Raw genomic sequence first — 24,467 nt, forward strand, 5'->3', positions numbered from 1 at the left:
CAAAGAGCTTTAATAGCTGGGGCCCTGCCTTTCCCACTGACTTAATGGGAACTACATAGTTATATCCCAGCGCAACTCTGTAAAATTAATTTTATTATCAAAACCAGATTTTATTTTTTTTTTTAGTACAATTTGGAAAGAAACTGTGCCCATTATTTGAAAATGGTGATACTCCTCTCTTTAACTCATAAACCAGTATGGATGCAGAACTCTGCTCCAAACCACACAAGTGCATCTCCATGAGGGACTGCTTACAGTGTCCAAAAGCTACTTCTGCCCTCTCTCCATCTCAGCCTTCTCATGGAAAGGCAAAATTTATCCACTTGTGAGGTTTCTGTAATATTAACAACTGTTCAGACAGATGAGAACAGTGAACACCAATATGTTTCTCAAATCACATTTCAAAAGCTTTTTGAGCAGCAACCAGATTTATATGCATTTCTGGTCACTATTAACTGGGTCTACATTCAAAGTACTGACCTAGAGGTGAAACTGAGCCAGCAGAAGCACAGCAAGCAGCTGCGGCCTTCAGATGTTGATGATTTCATCAGTCTAATTGGTTTCCACTGGTTTTCACAGCTTTTATTCTGGACAATCTCCTGCTTATGCTAACAGGCTGCTCATTCCCCTGTCTTTTCACAGATGCTTTGTTTCACTTGTCCTCTTCTTCTGCCTTTCTCTGCTTCTTTTTCCTTGTAGCCCCTTTTCATATTCAACCCTTTCTCCCTGAATCAATTTTGATGAGCCCTGCCTCGTAAAAACTTACCCCACACTTAAAACGGTTCCCAATTGACAAGGTCCCAAGCAAACACATCATGCTCACAGGATCACCGTTGTTGGCTGTATGGTGCCTGCATTTTCCACCCAGTCCTTTGTCCAACTTGTCACATAGTACACGCCTTCAAATGGGGCTTGCATGAATCCTGCATTGCAGAGTACCTAGTCTTTAGGGGTGTTGTGGCAGAGGTTCAGCTGAGGCAGTCCTGGAAGACAGCCCGAAGCATCCTTTGGGATGTCATCTGAGCCTGGATTCTGGCAACAAGACTAAGGTTTTTCCCCACCTCTGTCCTTCAGGCAGCTCATCTGGGAATTTGTCTATTTTCAGTATCACAAGAAAGCAAGAAGCAAGGTCCCAGATCAGAGATCTTCTCTTGACACATTAGGTAGGACTTGGATTGTGTCTTTCATCACCTAACCATGCATAAACCAAACAAAACATGACAAATGGGTGCACTGTAATACTGGGATCTCAAACTATTCCCCCACTGCTATGTCCAAAAAATGTGAGAGCTCACATTAAGAATAAATAAAATAAAAAAAAAGACAGAAGATTAAGAAATTCAGAGGCATAAGAACTATTGCTCTGGTTTTGCTTTTCAGGCTCAAAATTAAAAGAGTACATAGGGGTGTTTCTTAGCCTGTCAGTGCTGCAGACCATTGCTACAGCACTGGGGTCAGGACCAGCTGCATGGTGCAGAGGGTCGACCTTAGAAGTTAAAAGTTTAAATCATATCGTATTTCATTGTAATGATTTAAGAGCAAACAGATCTGTTCTCATTAGTGCACTGAAAAATTGTGCCCCCCTGTCTGTATGTCAGAGGAGGCAATTAACAGCAGCATTAAAATGGCATACACATTCCTAACAACACACGTCTCTATTACCCACCATAACTCATTCACTTTGTTCCCCAGTGACGTCGCAGTCTTCACCTCAAATTTATGCACCGAAAGGGACTGCAGTTTTAGGTGGAAGCAGTCAGACTTCAAAGACAATTCATCTTAGGCTGGTCCCTCACTTGTACAGACCACATTCACATTATTTGGAGGATCAGGTTCACTTTCAGTGCCTGGTGAAAAGCGTCTTTATTTTGCTTTCCAAGGGGGAAGGCTGGAAGGAGGGAATCTCTGTTCTGACACACAGAACCTCAGGATAAGGAACGTTTTGTGAAGCTGAAGATAACTGGGCACGCATCCTTCACAGCACTGAACTGCTTTTATCCTTGACATTTCCTCCAGTTCTCTTTCTTTATTTTACTTCGTTTCCTCTGCAAGGCCTGACCAGCTCTATCTCTCTGAAAGATCACCTTTCCCTCCTTATCCTTGCAGGCAAAGGCATTTGCACCTCTGGGCACAATGGTCTTCGAGTGCAGATCTAAGCAAACTGCTCAATGATTGTGACTAAAAAGGGCTCTGTTCAGCTCTCAGCTGCAGCAAAGTCAGTCTGGAATAAATTTATGCTACCCAAAGCAGCAGAAGAAAGAGCCACAGGAGATTTTAAACAACTCTCTTCTTCACAGGGATAGGCTTGCTCATGCTATTCTTAGTCCAACATGGATGGTTAAGGTAGAATACTAAAAGTGAAGAAGTGATTACTGAAAATATTCCTGTCATAGCTAGCTTACATGCTAATTCTTTTCAATATCCATTGTAGTGGTACAGTAATATTTCTGTGAAATAATGGATTTCTCTTGTTTTCACAAATTCTAACACTCCGCTTTTCTCTATACTCTTAATAAAAATCTCCTTTGACACATGCTTGCTTGATCCTCTTTCTCATTCATCTGTGCTACCAACCAATTCAGGCTTAAAATCCTCTGTGCTACCAACCAATTCAGGATACACACTGACTGTATAGTAGCATTGCTTGGGATTTGTTCTGCATTGTATCACACATTTATTATAACTGCTCGTGCCTTTGAACTTCTGCGGTAGGGTCCTGTGACATGTCCAACACACACCACTCAGAGCTCCTGCATATGTTTCATGTTTATGTCACTATATTCATACAAGCTCTGTTACAACTGGCCTAAGTAAAGGTTACTGGATCACTCCACTTCTAATCCTTGGTTTTCAGATGCTTTCTGGCTTCTGCAAAATGCTCAGGACTGGATTTTTTTGAAACCTGCATCTGAAGCTTCTGTCCAGGAAAGAGCTATTTGTAGATGTCTGTGCATTTGATTTTGTGCACGTGAAGATTACAGAGAAAGACCTTTTCTCCTGTATTAGAAAATTAGAACTTTTTTCCCCTTATACTGTAAAAATAGCAGTGTCATCAAAACAAAGACAAAGCCTGTCAATAATGTAAACATCATATAAATAGATTATTTGTTTTAAATTTTCAAGGCAGCTGAGAAAGAGCAACTGAATTTGCATGTGCACTCAGCTCTTCCAAACGGAAGCTCTACTTGCAGACTGCATCCGGGCTCACAGTTCAAACATAGAAGGAATGATTTTCAGATATAAGGAAGAAATCTTTTGCAATTAGTGTGGTGAAGACCGGCACAGGCTGCCCAGAGAGGTGGCAGATGCCCCATCCCTGGAAACATTCAAGGTCAGGTTGGATGCGGCTATGAGCAACCTGGTCTAGTTGAAGATGTCCCTGCTCATTGCAGGGGGGGTAGATTAGATGACGTTTAAAGGTCCCTTCCAACACAAACTATTCTATGAAATACAGGCTGATGTGCCATTAATTCTCTGTTAAAGTGTGCACTGTATAAGGAAAACTTGAGGTAAACTTAGCTGGCACATCCAATGAAAGCTCAATGTACTCTATGTACTGAAAACTATGTGCAGAAAGCATAGGGCACTTCTGAGGTAAACTGGTCAACACTAAGCTAGGCATCCAGACTAGACCATTCCTGAGGCAAGGGCTGGCTTCACCAATTTCAGTAGAACACAACAAAGGATGAACCTGTCCCACTGTTTCACTCTATGTGCCTTTTTTTAAGCGAGAGGAACTGCACAGAACAGGGTATTTGGTCACATTCCAGTTCTCAAGCACATGACACTAGATGTTTGTCCTCCAGCACCATCACAATACAAGTGGTACGTAGCAACAGGAGGAAGGAGGAGGAAGAAGAGTGGGAAGAAGCAGCTGAGTTACCTTGGGTATCATAATTAAGAGCTTTTCTGTCATCCTGGAGCAAAAGTCCCAAAATGTCCACCTTGACTTTGTCATTGCCTGATTTGGAGCAGTAATATTAAGTCATTATCCAAACAATATCCACATTTCAGATGAAAATAGTTATGACCAGTACTGCCATGACAGTAGTGATTACAGATACAGTTTGCAGTAATAATTACAAAATATATCACAGATATACAGAAAGAAGTTCTCAGTTTTAACAGCTGTTGTCCCTGTCTTAAATTAGGGCCAGTGTTTTTGAATATGTGGTGGTGTTTGACTATGAGGAAGCTGTTTTCATTTGTTTCCCAGGCAACAAACACTCATTCATACCCCAATAAATAACTGTAACTTAGAAGTATTATTTGATAAAAGATATATCTGACCCTAAAGCAGTCAAGTCTCTTTGTAAATCACATGAATTATTACTAAAGAGTATCACAAAGCTTGTGAGTTCAGTGTAGTTTGCTGGAAATAAAACTGCCAGCATATTAAACATAAACTTCAATTTGTTTTACTGATTTAAAACATAACACATTATGAATAACAGCAATGGAAAATATAATTTATTCCTTACAGATTTTTAGTGATGTAATTATTTAGATATTCCTCCATTCTCCAGAGAGGGTAGATACAGAGACAGCTGCAATCAACAGATCATTTTGATGTAATTGAGAAAAATGTGTAACTACACCAAGTCCTACAATTACTACCACCATCAAGTTTAAAGAGAAACTAGGAAAACACAAGTCTGCACCCAAAAAGGAAAGCACAGAGTCAAAATTTGGTTTGGCTCTCTGATTTCCATAACACTGGCAATGGCACTTGATGTGATGTTTTGTTGGAAGTTTCTCTTTTCTCTTGCTATTAACACAGTCATCTAAGAGTTCATCTTTGCATGTTTTATTACTGATTTCTGTATCTGCAGGGAAAAGAAATAAGATGGCTGTGATTGCTCTTAGGGAAACTGAATAGTGATGGCTAGAAACCAGCATGAAGCATCTCCCTCTAGAGTGCAGGGCACCAACATGTGCTCCCAGCAGGAGTAACATCTTCCCTCCAAATGCCACTTCCCTGCTCTGCAAAGAGGCGGAACAGAAGGAGATGCAAGTCACATTACATCTTACTGCTGTCCTTGGATCTTTGCATCCCACCTCCCCCCAAAACCAGCGCAGCCCCAGCCCTAGCAAAAACAGAACTTAAGGCTTTTGGTGATAACAGGCAGGGGTTATATCATTGGATCCTCATTGTTTTAGTTTGTTCCTGCCATTACACTTACACTGATAATGACAAGCTGATGACAAAAATTTTGGCACAAGTACCCTGTAAATAAAGAACGTTGTAAATATATTATTTTTAATATGTTGCATGGCCCTGTAGAGACACCATGTCACAGCACCAGGAGTAACTTACATAGTGTGTGTGGGCTTGCAAATATACCCCTCCCCCCCCCCCCCCCCCCCAAAAAAAAGCTTCTCCTCCCTTCAGGCAGCTATTCTGGCAATTGAATAAATAATCACATCATTTCGTTTCCTCAGCTCTGGAAACTCAGTGTAACTATCATGATGTTTACTGGCCTCCTGGCATCTGGAATCAAAAACTCTGCAATCCAAGCACAGGCACACCGGTGCCCAAAAGCAATTTTCTTATATGCATGGGTTTTTTCCTTCCACCCTTTGAGTTTATTTTTTACCTCTGAAGAAAAACTAGATGCAACTCTCACAAACTCCCAACTACTTCCTAAACTTTCCATTATGTCCTTTGATGTTTTCGTTGTATTCCCCAGCATGTAAAGGCTCTGCCTTTTGCTGTAACACTATCAATTTTCATAACCAGAAGGCTGTGTTGCAACCCCCCATATACATCTTTACTAGGTTACAGTCTACCAATTTGACATCTGCTACTTTATTTGATTTTAAAAGTGTGTAATACCTCTCTCTCAGTCACAACTTTGCAGGATCGGGACAACCAGTAGAAGTGGCATGGGGCAAAGAAAAAGGAAAGGAAACAAAGTTTCAGTTTTAACAGATGCAAAGCAAGGACCAAATATTTTCCAGTCGGTGGCTGTTGAGAAGAAATATGCCAAATACATTTCACAAGCCAGTTAAGCCTCTACTGGCACCTAATCACTGCCAGATGTTTAGAAGCAACACCAAGAACATCGCAAAGCGTTGCAAAATATAAACAAATAAATCAGGGAGAAATAAAAGTCTTCTTCTGGGAGGGGGGAAGAGAGAGAGAGGGAAGCGGGGTGCCGAGAGAAAACGCGCGGCGGAGAGCACACATGGACACCCCAGCTCCCCGGACCGGACTGACCAAGCCAAACCGAAGGCGAGACCCGCGCTCTGCCTCTCGGTACCGGCTGCCTGCGCCTTGCCGGTGTTCTGCCCGCAACTTGTCCGCACCGTGCCCTGCCCGTACCCTACCCACATACTGCCCTGCCTGCACCCTGCCCGAATCTTGCAGCAGCCTGTCCACATGGTGCGCTACCTTCACCCTGCCCGCACCCTACAGTCCCTACCTGCATCCTGCCTTCACCCTACAGACCCTGCCTGCGCCCTGCCCGCCGCCTGCTCCATGCCTGCACACCCTTCCAGCATCCTGCCCGCACGCAGCCCTGCCGCTGCTCGGTGCCGGCTGCGCACGTGTGCGGGCAGCGGAGCGGGCGCCCGGCTCCCGTCCCTACCTTTCATCTTGGCGCCGAAGCGGGTCACATAGGACGGACGGGGAGCGGCAGGGGCTGCCGCCGGGAGCGGCGGGCTGGCGGGCGGGCAGCGCTCCCTGCCTATTGCCGGGCCATGCCGGGGGCCGGGCGCGCCCCGCCGCGGGCCCTGCTGCGCAGCCCCGGCCGCTGCCGCTGCCGCTCGTTGTCGCTCCTCGGCCGCCGGCGGCACCGCGCTCTCGCCGCCAGCCTCGAGCGGCGCGGCCCGGCCCCGCCTCCCTCCCTCCGCCCCGGGGAAGGGGCCGCGGCCGGGACCGGCCGGGGGGGGTGGGGGTGGGGCTGGCCCGGGGCTTCGCCGGCGGCTGGGGATGGGGACGTCGCACCCCGTTCTGCAGCGCCCCTCGGAACCGTGGGGTGCCCGTGGTGGGGGGCCGTGGGCAGCAGGGTTTGTCCGTGGGGGGCAGACCAGGACTGCACTTACAGGGCACCCACCGGGGGCCGGAGAGCTCGAGTGGGACGTGGTGATGCCAGGTCCTTCCCTACCCTCCTCACGCGCGTGGCAGGCACCTGCGGGTGTTTGACCCGAACCAGCGTGCTGAGCGTCGGCCTGTGCAGGCATGCCACGGCTCCCTGGACCAGCGGTCCCGCAACTGTGGGTGCCCAATTTGCCAGTTGGGAAGAGACTGCGGGATGTGCAAAGTTCACCCTAGCATTGAACGAAGCGCAGCAAGAAGTCCTGTTGGATTCAATGGGATTGTGCGCAGTGCATGCACTGAAGAATGCGTGTAAATATTTGTGGGATTAGGGATATACAGGCCAGTCGTCTTTTATTTCTCTAGTTCTGGACGTCGACAGGGATAATGGATCATTTCCAAGCGCCCATTTTCCTGAAAGGCATGCTTTGATTTTCTGCAATCTACCCATTTTTAGGGCATTAAAGACTGATAAGTATTTACGACCCAGCTTCAACTATTAACATCAGTGCTGATGAAGCAGAGTTCATGCAACATGCGCTGGTTTGTTCGGGGGATGAACAAAGTAGCGGACCCACCAGAGAGCCTTTCCTCTTGGAGACAAGAGGTGTGAATGTGGGGATAGCCAAAGAAATTATACTACATGGTCTTTTCGGTGAGCTTATGGGCCTGATAAGGACCATAGTATACCAGAAAGGTCATGGTACAGTTTACAGCATTAGTTTACAGCATTAGTTTAACACCAGGTCAAAAAGCATTGGAAACCAAGTACGATCTCACCTGAGTGAGGAATGGAGGATTAAATCCACAAAAAGTAACCATTGTAGAGCAAAAATTAAAGAACAGGTTTAGAAATCTAAATTCCTTCTGTTGGTCTAATGACTTGAGTTGACATCTACTTAAGCGCATTTCGCTAACTTGGAGGCAGTACCTTCAGTTTGGGTTTGCGAAAATCCTTGAATACCAGCTGCAGTAGCCATTTGCTGCTTTAAAGCAGGGCTCAGATATCAAAGAGACGTGACTCAGTTTTTAGTTTACCCTCTGGAAGTTGACTGGAATATCTATTTTTGGTACAAGTTGTGAGTATAACACTTAAATCTGAATACAGTCACCAAGTAGTTACAGGTGTCCTGTAGTGTTGTGTTGGATTAGGACAACAGTTCTTGCAGTGTTTCTCAGACCAATTAATGTTCACTCTGTTGTGTGATTTACTTTGGATCCTAAGTGAATTTACAATTTTCATACTGAATAATCAGTATCATTCAGTTACCCAAACTAAAAACTATAGACTCCCATCCAAAGCCTATGAGAATGTTTCCAAGAAGGAATCTTTTCATTAATTCTCATAGGTGGATGAAACCAGTAATAAAGCTCCATTTCTCCAGAAAAAAAAAAAAGTACTTATATTTGAAAACACAGCGCAGAAGAAAAAAAAAGTCTTGTGACTTTAAAATAGTTTATTTGCAGACATAATGGGACACTTTATATGTCTAAAATAAGTTTCTACATTATCTTTTAATTGTGTAAGTTGTTTTCCACATTGAATTTTTTATAAATAGGTTATATATTTAGATGGCTGATGAGCTGGTATTCTTCCCATGCCCCATGAGCTCTGCCTGCAGTTGCACACACAAGGACACTGGGAATCACCCAAAGACACAACCAGTGGCCTTAAAAGAAATTGCATTCAGTTCTTCCAAATTTCACCCCTAGCTACCATGCAGATATGCCAGCAGACTTGGTTTCAGGTAAGAAGAGCAGCCTCTCTCCAGCAACTCTCCCCTGCCTGGGCTTCAGATAGATGCTGACCCTGAACAACCAAATCAGGGGCCACTTTCAGACTCACCCTCTTTTTTCTGCTTAGGTGTGAGCTCCCCATGAAGTTTGACCTCCCAGAACTTAAATTTCATTTCTCTACTACATGGGGCTCAAGAGATATTCCTACTAGATAGTTAAACCACCGATTACCTACATATTTAGGGTGCAATACAGTACGTAGTACAGGGTACAATATGTAACCAGCATTTCCTACTTCTGGACCCTCACCAGCTTCAACCTTTTATATGCTTTTTTATATTTTTCAAATTTCATTTAAAGCTATGGTGAAATACGCCAAACACAATTACACTGCCTCCCTGGTTTAAACCACGGATCTCTGAAAAAGTTTCAAGCATATTTTCATATTCTTTTTATTTTAAGGAAACTTTAGTCTGTGTTCTAGGGAAATCTAATTTTACAGAAACACTTTATTTTAGGGACTTTTTCATTACTCTAGTTGAGGACATAAATTATGAGGCCTATTCTTTCATCCAATAATAATAGTATAACAACAGCTGACGACCACAACGGGCTGCCTGTCACAAAGTGATCCCACATTGCAGCCAGATTCCGAGTCAGAGAGGGTCTGGAGGATCTAAACAAATCATCCTTGATTAGAAATGTTTACGTAATAGCTTAATATGGCTTGTTTATATGGAACTATGACAATTTATTCATCAAATTCTGAAATAAAGTACCCAAGTGAGAGCTTTGCAGTTGCTATGGCATAGGGTGACTTTAAGCACTTACCAGCCATGTGTGTGTTGTTCATTTTTTCCTTGCTACAGTTTTCTCTTGATTATCAAGGAAGTTCATTTAAAATGGGTCACACTCACTTTTACTCTGCAAAATGTGTTCAAATTTGGCAGTAATCCAAAAGAAAAAGATACAAACTTAATCTCCTTGTATGCACTTCAGAATATATTGCACAGACTTTGCTGAAGTGATCTAAAACCAGAGGTAATGTGTCCATTTCCTATTCACGTTGATTGCACTTCACAATGGACCATTACCTTCCCCTGTCTCTTTCCCAGAGCCTAACCTACAAACTCTCTTCTCTGACCACAAGCTCTTTGGCTATTTGGCCAGTCTTGTTGAAGCTGGAAGCCTTACTCCATGCACATGGGGGGGTATGTGTGGCATTCTTCTTTGATTGGCAGCCTTCTCATTGCCTGGGGCCACATGCAATACAAAGGGCAATAATTAAATAAAAAAATCCCCCAAATTGCATGCGTCATTGAGAAGAACTGCACGTGACACGGGAACCATATGTGGAAGATCATTTGTCTCAACCGTTTGGGTTCAGTACAGAATGTCCATTTGAAAACTTAGAGTTAAGTGTTATAACATATTTTAATGATAAATCTTTTTCTCCACAACAATTTCATATTGTTGTTAATGACCATTTTGGACCTGTGCCCAGAGTGAAGACGTTATCCTTGGATCTGGGTAATGAGTTTGTAAATGATCCTGAGCAAATGGTGAAGTTATTTACTAACAATATTGTTAAATCTGCAGATGAGTTTTTACTTATTCTGGGTAATTAGCATCATAATTTGGAAGTATTTGGTAATCTAGATTTGCCTCTGACAAGCAAGGTGGGTTTTTGGTTTTCCTTTCCTACATGTTGATTAACTGGGAAACTGAAGGAAAGAAATTCTGAAAGCAGTGAAACACCTGGCTGTCTTTTTGGTATGACAGAATTACTCAAAGACACAGACTTGTTCTAGATACAGTTTGGATGTAGATCATGGAAAGGCCCATGCACCAGTTCTCTTGTCTTTAAATTGCTGTGACATTTTTCATTTAGAAACTGGATTTCTTAGAAGGAAAGCACAAGAGAGCTCTAGAAAAGGCTGGATAGTCACATTGTTCTAAATTTAAAGAAAAGCAAAATGCTGGAATGTAATTAAAAGTACAACTATTACAAATAACTGCAGATGATGATATTTAGGAACTATTGCTTCATATTTTTGATATTTGATGAGACACATCATTATGGATTTTGTTCATATTTTGAACTAAGAGCAATTATTTCCAGTTCAGAAAGTTTGGGAAATTTTATTCTGGCAATTTATAGACCAATTTTCTTGCACAGTATTTTGTCAAATTGCCTGAAAGAATTGTAGCTGTTGTGTCTGCTGCATATTTAAACCAATAAAATATTTTACTTTCGTGCTCCAAAATTTTACACAATGAAAAGTAATTCCATTACTGCTGGAGTGCTTAAATGCTGAAGACAGCCAAACCACGACCAAAAAGTGCCAATTTTTATTAGGATGTTTGCAGGAGTAGATTTTTATGCATTAGTAATAACATTTGCATAGTAACAAATAACATTTGTGTGTTTCTTTCAACAAGCACAGTAAAATAATACTGATTTCCTCAGAAACAGTTTCCTATTCCTATTGCCTGAGGTCTAACCAGGTCAGCTCTTCAGCTGGAGTATGTCAAAATGGTATGGGCCAGGGCTGGGTTCACACTGATGAAAGCAGGTAAAGATCTTGCCATGTTTTGAGACTGTCCAAATGCCAGTGACATTTCATCTACCAGTTATCATCAGTGGGAGCCAGCAAGCATAAACAGAGAACTGGGCTCTGTTAGCCTGGAGGAGCATCCTTCTGCTGTTGTTACATTCCACATGTTTCATCTGGCATTGAGGGACACCTGAGTGTGTTCTGCACGCTCCTGTTTGGCTGTGCAACTTCTCCCAGATATAAGGTGATGCACAGAGGTGTCTCATCTGGCACTAGAGGGAGTGGAAGCTGGTGTAATCTACTTAGACACACACATGGCTAGGTTCAGGTGTGTCCTCTCTCCAAATTTACTGGTTATATCAATATAGATCCATATGGCAAGTCCAAATGCATCATATATATTCTTCCTGAACTCTTGCCTTGCAGTGCAGACCTCAAAGTCAAGCAGAGGCTAAGTGAGTGTGGCTTGTATACTCTTGGCCACAGGAGAGGAGCACAGCAAGAAAAGCAAATAAAAAGAGTGAATCCTCCCTACATTAAGTTAACATTACTGCAATGTATTTTGGCTCTTCCGCCTGTGAGTTACACCCACGAGGACTCCCTGACACTTCAACAAGAGGGTGTAAGTAGGTCCAGGGGAATATTAAATTATAACTCTTCAGCTCTGAATTTGGCTCCAAAAGTACAGAAAAAAATCCAACTTTGAAAATGAGGGAACATCATGATTGTAATTGTATTTTGCTCACTGTATAGAACACATCTCTAATTTATGTAAATTAGTTTTTATGGGGAGTGTCGAACCTTTCAAGTTTTGCTTGTGAGGGCACAATGACAATAAAAGATACCCACTCTAGTAATGCTTTTTACTCATATTTACTAGGTTCGCATTGGTCCCTTGTGTATTGCTTCTGAGATTATATTGTCTACAGTTGCTTCCGATGCAGTATTTCTGTCTTCTTTCCAGTAGATTACAGGACATTAGATAGTCACTGAAAATATTATGAAAGCTTTGGAGAGATACTATGTCTTTTTCATTTTGTAAGATTTCACAAATACCACGTACAAACAATTGTGGTCAAAGAACGTTACTGAGGTGGTGAAATTGAGCACTCACAAATTAGCAAACGCGAGGAGAAAGATTTCCTATGGGACCGTAACTTACCTGCATACGTTTGGAGTTATTGACAAGACATATTTATTCCTACTGATAAAAAGTATTGATATGGATGATAGTTTATAACAGTGTATTAATTTTTCTCCAGTAACTCCATTTACTCAGTACAGAGAAGGGATTAAAATAATTTTGTGAGCACCCTTTCAGTATTTTATCTTCTTTTCATTGTTCCTCTAGGTCCCATTCACTGCAACATTCATGCTCTGCTCTGAAAATAAAATTATTGATTTCCTCTATGCCTGATGTAGCATTTATGTACTTCATGAAGGTTAATTAAACTTTGCAAGCAATAAGGAATATTATTACCTCCATTTTATAGGACTGAGCCACAGTAAGATTAAAGTTAAAAGCTATCCTCTCATAAGAAGTGAGTAACTTGAAGTGCTGTGATCTCTCAGGGCACCCAGTGCTACAGTCAGTGTTTACACTGCACACCCAAGGGCATCTTCCACTTTCCACTTTGCAAGCCTGGCTAAAATCTTAGTCACAGCCTCAAAAGACTCAGCTACTCCTGAGTCTGCCTTTGCCCTTCTTCTGCCTCCTCTGTATGAAAGCTGCAAAGAGCAATCTCCTGGCATACTCTGAGCTGAATCCTGCATGTGAACGATTGAGAGATCAGGGCATTAGGTGTGCTGCTGATAGCATAAACCCAGTGATCCTGCTACGGCCATACACAGTATTTTATACGCTTGAAGTTTAGATCCCATTGACTTCCATGGCAGGCATGAGTACTCAGCCCTTCAGCAAATGGTACCATAGGGCTCCTATCAGGACTGTTGAGATAGTCATTGGTAGTGATAAACTAGGATGAGCTCAGTACTGGTGAGCTGCTGGGGTGGGTTGAGGCCAGCCAGCGGCAGCTCAGCCCTCACCCAGTTGCTCCCTCACTTTCCCCCAGATGCACGGGGGAGAGAATTGGAAGCACAAAAGTGAGAAAAACTCATGGGTCGAGATGAAGGCAGTTTAATTAAGTGAGTGGGGGGTGGAAGTAATCCCAAATTGCAAAAGCAGTAGCTCATCAACTCCCACCAGCAGACCGATGCCCAGCCAGCCTCCGAGCAGCAGCTACTTTGGAAAAAGAATCTTGTTCTATTGCTGAGCATGATGTATATAGTATGGATTATCTCTCTGGCCACTTCAGTCCAGCTGTCCCCTCCCAACCTCTTGCCTCCTCCCAGCCTACTCACTGGGGCAGAAAACAGAGAGAAGAAACAGAGAAGGCCTTGATGGTGTGGAAGCACTGCTCAGCAACAGCAAAAACATTGGTGTGTTATCAACACTGTTTTGCTCATAAATCTAAACCATGGCACCGTGTAGGCTGCTGTGGAGAAAATGAATGCCACCCCAAGCAGACCCAGAGCAGTTACTCATGACACATAGGCATTGCTTGCCAGAGTCAGTCTTGTTCTCTAGCACTGAAGCCACCAGCTTTGAAAATGAGAATTTCTTTTTTCCTTGCCTTTTCTCTGACTTTTGCAAGAAGTGAAGCAGAACTCTTAAAAGACTTAAAGTTTTCTTCACTACACTGTGGTTGACATCTTGCTTCTACGCTGTGCAGATTTATACTGGGAAAGAAAAAAGGCCATTCCAGGCGCAAAGATCATTTACCCACCAGATTTCAGGACTGTGCTCCAAAGCCTGGGAAATGAGAGCTTTTAAAAGAAAGCGTCTATAAATTTTTGACGTAGACAACAATATGTACATTTTCCCTTAGGTTGTTTCTTGGAAATGACTGAGAATTTTCAAAAAAAACCCCTAAAAAATATCAAAAGAAGTCCAAACAAAATCAGCCAGAGGCACACAGCCAGCAGGAGAAATTACAGCTAGAATGACTGAACTTTGGCAAAGCTACAAGGTCCTTATAATGGAAAGTATTGGGTAACTTTAGTGAAGGCCAAAACCAGTTGAGGAATGAAGAAAGAATGACCATGGTGGCCAGTGATTTTAATCTTCCATCTATCATGCAACCCCGTAAAGGGAAGGTATAATTCAAAATGCATTATGGAGAGGACACAAGGGAACATGCTGATTTTGGCCTTTTTTGTGTCACCCCAGGCTGTCAGGTCTTCTAAAAGAATAGACTTTTCTCTACTTGAGAAATTTATGAGAAATATGTGCATCCATATTTTTCTGAGATCCATGTACAACTACCTACAAACTTATCTTTAAGCAATGAGTTACAGGCTTCAGCTGGTGCTTCCAGGCTCAGGAGTAGCCACCCAGACCTCCCAAGGCAGAACAGAGACCATCCTTTTCCCTACTTGGAATATGACTGCTCAGCATGCAGCTGGCTTGCAGAGCCTTTTGTAAAAGATATTCCAGGCATTTCAGTTTAAAGTTCAACCACCAAGCACTGTTACTAGCCTGTTTTAATGCAGGTGATACAGCAGTGTTGGGATTGAGAAAACTCCATCATGCTCTGGCAACAGCACATCTGCTCACTGCTAACAGAGCACAGTGAGGCCGCCAGCTCTCTGCCTCCCAGAGAGGCAAAAGCACAGAGAGCAAGAGCAAAGCTTTGCATTACTCACTGTTACTGCAGGGACAGTTGGGAATGGAGAGGGAAGAATTGTGCTATACATTTATAAAATAACACTTTGAAGTGCAGAGTCTTCATGCTGTCATTTTCAATACTGCTTTCTTCACAGCAAGAGACTGGGTATGCTTGATGACAGAGCAATTTGTGGTCAAAACCTGTCAAAATCAGCATGAACTGCAGAACAAGTAAATGAGCACCTGTTCATTCAAACTTTTTCCTTATGATCTGGAGATCTCTGGGGTTTCTCTGGCAATGGAGCACTGCTAAAGCAGGGAGGAGTGTGAAGAACAGAGCAGCAGCAGACACCACGTTCAGTCCATGTGCCATATGCAATGTAAGCAAGAAATATTTCCCAAGGGAAGGAAAACAAGACAAGGCACCAGAGGCACCACCTGACCACTGTTACTGGGGTTGTTTGAAGGTTTAGGTATGGAAGGGTTTGGTTCTTCAGTTGCCATTTAATTTTCTAGTTTCAGAGCATTATTAGTTTTGCATTGCATTATTCTTTAGAAAGTGTACTTTAAAATTGGCAACAGGCAGCTGGTCTGCTTTTAATGTTCTTGACCTCACCTTCAGGACCAGCCATTTCATCACAATGCGCTGAGGTTGGTCATGATTTACCATTGATTCCCAGTCACCACCTTCTGCTTCATCTGCCCAGAAGCCAACGAGACTTGCTCAGGGATTTTCCTGGAGACCAAAATGAAGCTTACTGGCCTGTAAGTTTCCTAAGTTTTCCTTCTTGCCCTTTCTGAAGGTGGGTGCAACAGTTGTCTTTCTCTAGTCACCGGTAAGCCCCCTTTCCCCCTTCCAGAGATGATAGAGATGACTTGCAATGACATATTACAATGATGTAAACCAGGTCTTTTGGGACTCTTGGACAAACCCTATCTAGTTGCATGGTCTTGTATACATCACAGTTTCCCAAGAAACCACTGAATCAATTCTTTGCCCTTTTTTGAGTTTCTCTTCTCCCTGACCATTGCTTCTAGACACCCAGGTCTGAGAGACCTTAGAGAGACCTTATTGGTGAATACCAAGACAAAGAAGTCATTGCTCAGCCTTGTATCTGCTGGCACTGCTGCATTCAGCAGTTGGTCCAGCTTGAAGACTGTGAAGTGCTCCTGGTACTGATCTTCTCTCCATTGACCTTACCAGACAAGTCCTAGGAAGAGCCTGCTGGAGATGTGGCTGGTTAATGTACATTAAGTGTGGAGTGCTTGTGGCAATACAGCAAGGATGCTTTGAGACAGTTCGCCTTGGCCAAGCTCATAGAAGCAATAGCGTATGTTGTAGTAAAGGCAGGACATCCAAGTGAATCTGCTATGGAGCTGTGTATACTTTGTTTACCCCTGCAAGCCTTCTCGACCCAGCCAAAGAGCTTAAATTTATGTTATTGTATTTTGGTTTACATATTGATAGTATTTGTGTTTGCAGTTAAAGAAAGCTGAAACACATAAGCCATTTTTATGTCGTGTTGGCTCAGATGTTCCTTCTTTCACAGAAATAAAACACAGAATACAGAATTTTGCTGGTGGTTGATGTAGCCCCTTGGTCTCACAGGAAAAGGGAGGGAAAAGTTTTGAGTCATTCAGCAATAACCACAGGGAAATATAGCAGCATCCACATTCATTTCAAGAGAGGAATTTGAGGTTTGGATGATGTAAAAGAGGAATTACTGAGGGGGAAAGGACTTCCCAGGCTCTGAGGATAGAAGGACCTTCCAAAGTGCAGATGGATTTTATCGTTCCTATAATTCTTCTAACTCTGTGTTTCTCATTTTATGAGTGTGAGCTGTCTCTGCTTCCCTGGCCCTTCCCGTTGGGCTCATTCATCTTTGTGTAACCCTGATTCAGCAGCAGCTTGGTTCCTGCAGGGATGAGGGTGAGAACTAGCTGTATTTGCTGGCTACAGGAACAAACATTACCTTGCCTTAGAGGAACTGTGCTGCTGCCAGAAATCAGAGTCAGCAAGCAGAGCTTTGGCCGTAACTGCAGTCACCTCTCACTTCCCCCTCCTGCAGGGACTGAGCTCCTTCAAACTTAACAGCGCTTTCTGGTAACTCTTCATGATGCCTCAGATGTTTTTGCAGCCTTGTGGTGAAGGAAAGAGACATGGGAGTGCAATCTCAAAGTTCAGAAAAGGTGTTCAACATCCTTCAGAAGTAACAGTCGTGATGAACTGATAGACAGGCTCTAAATACCTACAGGCATTCAGAGAGTGGTACTTATCTATCTTGACAAATGTTCCCAGTGACAATGGGACACTCATGCTAGCCTTTTTAGCTGTACAGTTGGGTGCTCATGGGGGCTTGCCTATGCACCCACTTCCTTAACGTTTAGCTCCAAGCTTTAAAAAAGAAAATAATTACAATAAACCCCACTTTCCCATTCATTCAAAATAAATATCTTGTTACTGTGTTGGAGGTTTTCATTTGGGTGAGGAGAGTTATACCTTTAGAAAGATGGCAGAGCACTAACCTTGGACCTACTGGAGTCAGTTACAGCCCAATTTCCACTAATTGCAATGCAGTTGCTGCGCATACTAGGTATCTGTGAGGAACAGTTGGAGCTAAGCTAAATCACAATCATGAGTTTTGCATAAGTTATTTGGAAAAACATGGAGTATGTAACCCTCCTTATGTCTTTTCAGAATTGATTCCAGTCCCAAGTCAACTTTAAATGCACGAAACATGAAAATCCTCACTGCACTGATACTAATTGCACAGTCCTGTGTACATGATGTGGCCATGATCAAACTTTCATCCAGCTAAAAGCAGACTGCTCCTGTAAGTCCTTCATTTTCTGCATTTTGGAGCTTTGCTGATTTTGGTAGTTGCCCCAGAAATACAACTGATGTAGGAGGTGATACTGCAGGAGATGAATTCATTCAGTGACATAACTATGTGGGCATCTGATCATGAGGCAAGACATCCTGAAATGGATTTCTTCTATGGTGGAGTCAAAGTGTGAAGAATGCAGCATTAAGATGATACGATCTCTGCTAACCAGGTAGGCTGCAACATTTTATATCACTGGAAGCTTTTTTTTTTCAGGGTGGTGGCAGTTCTCATAATGGGTTGCTCTTATCAAAAGGTGACTCTGAATCTAAAGAGTTTTGTGAAAACAAGACTGCAAATAGTAAATGCAAAGAATGAATGTGAAAGCTTCTTTCACAACCTCTATGTGTCCAGGTGAACCCAACTGAGTGGATTGTTTTGTGACATCTTAAATTTTACATCAAAGTCTCTGTTCTTGCTAGTTTCATGGCAACTTTTTGCTGGTCATGCAGAACATCCTTACAACTGATATATTCAGCCATATTCACTCAGTTGTAGACCCTGGTGTTACTGAATCAGATGAATGACTTTAGAGCTACTCTCTCCTGCTCCTGTTGCTGATTGATAGGCTGTGACTGTGGCTTTTCTGGTAACTGAACAACTTTAACCGTCCTATAACCTGTTAGCAAATGATGTCCAATGGCATTTACACCCAGCCGGGACAGAAGAGCAGCCAGTTTGGGGCTTGAGAGCTCACGAATCACTGGTGAAGAGCCTCGTGCATGGTCCAATGCACTAAGCCTTCTGCAGGAATTAATTGGTCATGCAGGCAATACTCTTGTTAATGTTTTTCTTGGCAGGACTGAACATAAATGGTTTGTGTATAATTACATGGTTTTACTTTGACTTGTGCTTCCCTATTATGCTGATGGGCAGCATTTTTGGCTATTAAGAAATCTATATATAAACTTATACTGTACATGGTGATGAAATATGAATTGATATTGGAACAATGACTGAATTCCTTCATGGTTTATTAATAGCATTCTGAATTTAAACAGTTTTAATTAAATGCTTGTGCAGACTCATGCTGTTTTAGAACCATGTGGTGCTTTTGAAAAGAGGAATTTTCTTCTAACCTGTTTGCGTAAATACCAGTTCTGATCAAAACATGGAATTTATGTGTTCAGGAAATTTTGCCACTGAAAATTTGTTTTCTTTCTGAATCAAAAGACAAATAACATTTGAATCTATTTTCCCTACACCTCATAGCAGAGAAATTTAAAAAATACTATTTAGAAAATTGTAAATTTTATCTTGGAGTTTGAATTTTTTTAATAAAATTTTTAACTGTTTGCTGTGTTTTCTGGTTTTACATTTTTATATTTGTATTATTTATGCTGGTTTTAGTATTCTGAAATCAGTTTATTACTTCAGCGGGACTATATTTTATTGTACTATTTTAAAAAATCATTACATTTGGCTTTTGTTTACTACTCACTAGAACATTTTATCTTCTCGATATAACTGTCCCCTGTTTCTGCTGGGTTGAAACAATTTACCAGAGTGTTCAGTTCCAATACAAACAGGAAAGACTTGGATGGGAGTGACATACCAGTTCTTTGCATAAAACCACTGTGATCAAGGAAATAGGTCTCATTCAGTGATAGAAAGCAGCACACAGTAATGATTTTAAGAGATAGTGCCACCCAGTAAGGGAATAAAATATTTCAGCTATGGCGTTAGTTTGTACTACATTATGCTGTCATGTGCCAACTGCAGTAGTGTATGACATGCCATAAGCTATAGAAATGATTTCAAAATTAACGCAAGAGAAAGAGGAACATAATTTTGGAATGCCAAAATGAATTCTCATATTGTGTGGTGAATTTTAATTTCTTGAAATAGTCGACATTTGTGCCGGAAGCCTCTGGGGGTGGAGTTTGTTTGTATCAATGAATACATATATACATATACAATGTATATTTTAAGATGTTTCGGTATTGATGAAAAGAGAGCTACTGCACTGGAAAATATTCTGATGGGAAAGACAGACAGTGTTTTAGGCACTATTCTAAGACAGGATGGCAGTTTATTAAAACCTATGTGTGAAGAAAATGAACACATTTCAAGGACATGCCCACACATGGATATAGGTATTGCTGCTTGTTTCCTGAGAGGCAAACTGAGCTGCCATTAAAGTAAATCTAAAAGATTCTATTTATTTTTCATCTGTTATAGGAGAGATATTATATCTGCTTGAACTTCAAATGCTCTTTGAAGATTCTCTTTCTACAGCAGTTTTATTACTTTTGCCTTTCTGGTGGTGCTAGCTCCTTTAGGCAGCACCTTTGCAGTCATCCTTCTCTTCAAACTTTCACATTCAACAGCTCGGAAGACCAGAAGTCATCACTTAAATCTTGGCCCTTCTGAAGTCAGTGGGATATCTGCCACTGGCTTCAGCAGGGCCAGGATTTCACTGCATGTCGAGAGGATTACCTTTTTCTTTTTGTATTATATTGGCAGAAAGAAAAGCCGTGCAAATCCAATACAGTTAAACAAACATATGATGGGTTTTGATGTGTAACTCCTCTTTGTATGCGCATTAGAGGCTGGAACCTGCCTGTGCTCACTGCGAGCAGGCAGCAGAGTGATTGCTGATTCATAACAACACACAAAGTTGCTTGAAAGCCAGAATTTCCCATACATCTGTAGGAAATAATGTTGCATAGATCAAGACAAAGCGATATAGAGGGGAAGGTGTGTTTATTTGAAAAATCAAACAAATTTCATTCATATTCACACTCTTGTGCCCATACTCTGATCCTGACAATCATATTCAATCAGGAGTTATATATAACCCAAATGAATGCATTCAGGCATCCAGATATGAGTACCCAGATGGTCTGGTTGGGGTTCCTTTGCAGGATGCCACCTATGAAGTCCTCCCCACATCTCCTGGGATTTTTTCTTAGGCTGGTGACAATGACCTGTTCCATTCCTACTAGTCCTAATGTTTCTACTGCAGTTCTCTACACATTGATGCAAAATTCAACAGACTTTCTTTTGCAAAGTTTGCAACAAGATCTATACAAATCTGAGCTACTTGTGAACAAATACAGCCCCTCTTCACTCATTTGACTTTGAAAGTGGCTCTGTTCTGATACTAAGATTAAATTTCCCTCTCAAGAAAAATAACCATCTTATAATGGGTAGCTTGTCAGGACTGCAAAACTTCACTGCATAATTCCTATGTTTATATATATTTTTTGTATTACATCATATTGGGAGGCCTCAACAAGACATATTTTTGTAAGTTTTTGCTAAAAAGAATCATCTTTTTCAGCTTCACTTCTTGGCTATGTGATTAAGAGACACCCATTTGATGGGGCCCCCTGGTGCTAAGCCCTCAAAGATGAGTAAAAGACATTACTTTCTGTCAAACTGTAAACATCGCATACTCTTAGAAAAAATTCTCAGATAAAGGAACTGCATAGTAAAGACATAACTTAAATTTATTGTCTAATGGTTCGTGTAGGTTTTGCCTTTTATAGACTGTTGCATGTGAAGAACTGTGTGAAGTTTACCAAATTAGAAACAAAACAGATAGCTTTCTATTGCAGGAATGAATGAAAGCTTTAAAATGAAATGCAAGAACAACCTTCCACCCACAAAACCCAGTCCAAAAGTAAGATTTTGATTTATTTGATCCTAGACATATTTTTGTCATTAAGCTTTGTAGCTTATTCTAAGCTTTTGCTGCACTGTTATGCATGTTAAGCCACTGAGTCCCACATGGTGAGCTAACGGCAAAGAAAACACTTGGGTCACCACAATTGAGGAGAAGAGAAAGTCTCAGGCAGAGGCACAGAAGGTTTCAATGCTCTCACAGATACATTAGCCTACATGGACATAACACCAGATGGGATTTCTGGGTTCTTCTCCCCTGTCTTAGAACACCAGTCACAACGGCTGAAAGGAGGACAGAATTTAATAAAACCACAGTTAGGAAAAGCCAGCTAAGATATTTAATTTTAGATAGCTGGGCAGAGTAAGCTGTGCATTTTTGGAATACATGAGTCAAAATCGCAGATGGTCACGGAAAAGAAGAAGCAACGCTGTTGATAGTAACAGCAGAGTTGCATCAGCTAAGCACGTGTGAGCGTGTGCGTGCAGGCATCAGGATCCCCAACCATTCTCATCCTTTGAGTGCTCAAATGATAGTTTTCAGAAGTGTTTCTGTAAGTGGGTGCTATATATGAATTAGGAGTTGGATATATAAACATTTCATTAATTAATATATTTGACTTAAAGCTTGGCTGTCCTATGGACTTCTTGCTCAGCTGTGTCAGTCCTGGTCCTGAAGCGGTGAAGAGAGCAAGACAGCTTCCCTGCAGAAGCTCTTATGTATTTCCTGCTATCTGGCACCTGCAGTTTCCTTCAGAGGTGGAAGAGGAGGGATGAAGGGGCTGCAGCAGCACAAGTCCTTGGACGCTGCCTGTGTTTAGTGCTCACAGGAGGGGAAATTCACTGGGCAATATACCAGGCAGATACTAACTCCTGGAGGAGATTCCAAGAGGGATGCAATTCCCTCCAAACCAAAATACTGTTGCAGCTACAGAGATGCCTGTCTTCACTTCCAAGCAGACCTTTGATTTCATCAAAGGTGGCCTACCTCCTTGTGGTGGAAGGCCAGAGTCATTCTGTGAAAGGACCGTAAAAATAAGCGCTCCCAAACTGACAGATTTATCCCCACAAACTCTGTGTATTTGTGATGTTGTCCTGTGCACTCCTTTTATTGTGTGAGCACAAAAATCCATTTATTGGTGAAAGCTCTGTCTTCACTAAAGGTGTTTGCCAGTGTTTATCAGTCTTCCTTACTGAAGTACCACCTAATGGGTTGGGGGGCAGAAAAAAGTCAAATGATCAACTCACACAGTGTTGCCAAGCCAGTTTTCACTACAGCTGAATACTAAGTCCAGGCTTCAAACCCACATCGATTAGTTTTGTTTTCTCGCCTTTTTCCTGGTTGCTTGTTTGCATGTGTGGGAATGTGAGTGCGGGCATGTGTTTGCGGTTTTATTTGCAATTGTTTCACAGTCTCCCTTCTGATGTCTTGGAGACCACACATAAAGGAACACTGGGTGTAGACTATTTGCAAGACTTTCCTAGTAGTATGAATTTAAGCTTGAAATCTCTTCTGCTCTTTTTCTTCCCGCAAGCAATATCAAAATGCCAGCAGACATAGAGACATTTTACATATGGGAGCATCCAGAATGCTCACATGCTGGAAGTGTAAACCCATCAGGTATGGGACAAGTCAATAAGTCACTCTGAAGTAAATTAAGGTCATGAATTCACAGCACAGCTGCATTCTGCTGATAACTGCAGTTCTTTTCCATTTTTCCTTCATGTCAAGTAGTTTACCTGCAGTCACGACTGGGCAACCTGCCTTCTGGTGACTCCACAATACGAGCCCACACCAAGGTACTGCACAGTAAGGACATGGCTGTGAGAATTTGTTTCTGATATTTGAAGGCAGAGGGCCACATTGCTAAAACACAGGCAAAGAGGCAATGAAATGCCATGAAAAAAAATGAGGAAACATGCACTTAATTTAAAATGTGTATGTATGTGCTATGCTCCTTCAACGTAAAGTACATGAACGCACCACAGAAATAGTGCTTCATGTTTCTTTTAGATGTGGGATATTTGTTAACATTGTCAGATGGACACAAAGCTAGATGGCTTCATTTTGAACTGTTATACAGTGCTCTGTTTCCACTGTGCCTAACAAAAAATCATTTATGAAGCAAAAGAAAAAAAACACACCTTGTATTACATAACCGTTAATTCAGCCTCAAAAAAACAAAACTAGGAAAGAAGCCATTTGGGATCCCATGGAAACATGACTAGATTGTTGCTGAAAATTTATCGCTTAAGACAAACATTGGATTAAACGACAACTATTATAATGGCACCTTCATGGCCAGTACAAGCATTCATGGGACAGTGGTGAATATTTCCTGCAAAGCAGCTGAACTTTTAAGAGAGGCAAAACACTGCACGTTTGTTTTTCAAAGGCAAACCATGTTTTCTGAAACTTCACACTGCTGGAGGTGCCCAGAAGCTCCGGGTGACTGTGAACATCTCCTGCTACCAGCACTTTCCCAATGGCCCCCAGCACCCAGAGCACAGCCCGAAGTCTGTAAGGAACAGCACTGCCGGGGGGCAAATGATGAAAATGAAGCTGAAAGGAGCCGTGCATCACGTAGCGTGATGGTGACAGGGCCAGGAATAAATCTAGACCTCCTGACTCCTACCTTGAGATCTCCCCACTAGATGTCTTCCTGTTTTCCTTTGAAAATGTTGACAGCTTACTGAAGAGGAAAATCTACAAACATTACACATTCCACCGTCAAAGAAAGGGCTTTGTTATTTGATATAGGAACTCTTTTAATTATCATGGTAACTTCACAGCATGAGGTCACAAAGGGCAAATTTGTTAGCAGCATTTATGAGTGATCTCTCCATGGGTACCACACCAGTCCGAAAGAACTGGCTTGACATACTGGATTTTTTTGCTCAGTCCCATTCAAGAACATTTTAAAAATAAGCATTGTAACTTTTTGGACTGGAAA

General features: G+C 42.0%; 1 protein-coding gene across 1 annotated transcript in view; it reads right to left on the reverse strand.

The window, feature by feature from the left end:
* The window catches only part of COLEC12 (collectin subfamily member 12), a 98,945-nt gene extending 92,120 nt beyond the window's left edge, over positions 1–6,825 (reverse strand). Inside the window, exon 1 of the mRNA XM_061448703.1 lies at positions 6,591–6,825. Within this exon, the coding sequence (XP_061304687.1) occupies positions 6,591–6,597 (7 nt within the window). The 5' untranslated portion in view covers positions 6,598–6,825. The remainder of the gene's footprint in view (positions 1–6,590) is intronic.
* Positions 6,826–24,467: the final 17,642 nt, after the last annotated feature.

This window comes from Pezoporus flaviventris, unplaced genomic scaffold (assembly GCF_033815535.1).
Source record: "Pezoporus flaviventris isolate CSIRO_AGI_PZ_B2104156 unplaced genomic scaffold, CSIRO_AGI_Pfla_v1 ptg000007l, whole genome shotgun sequence".
Taxonomy (NCBI): Eukaryota; Metazoa; Chordata; class Aves; order Psittaciformes; family Psittacidae; genus Pezoporus; species Pezoporus flaviventris.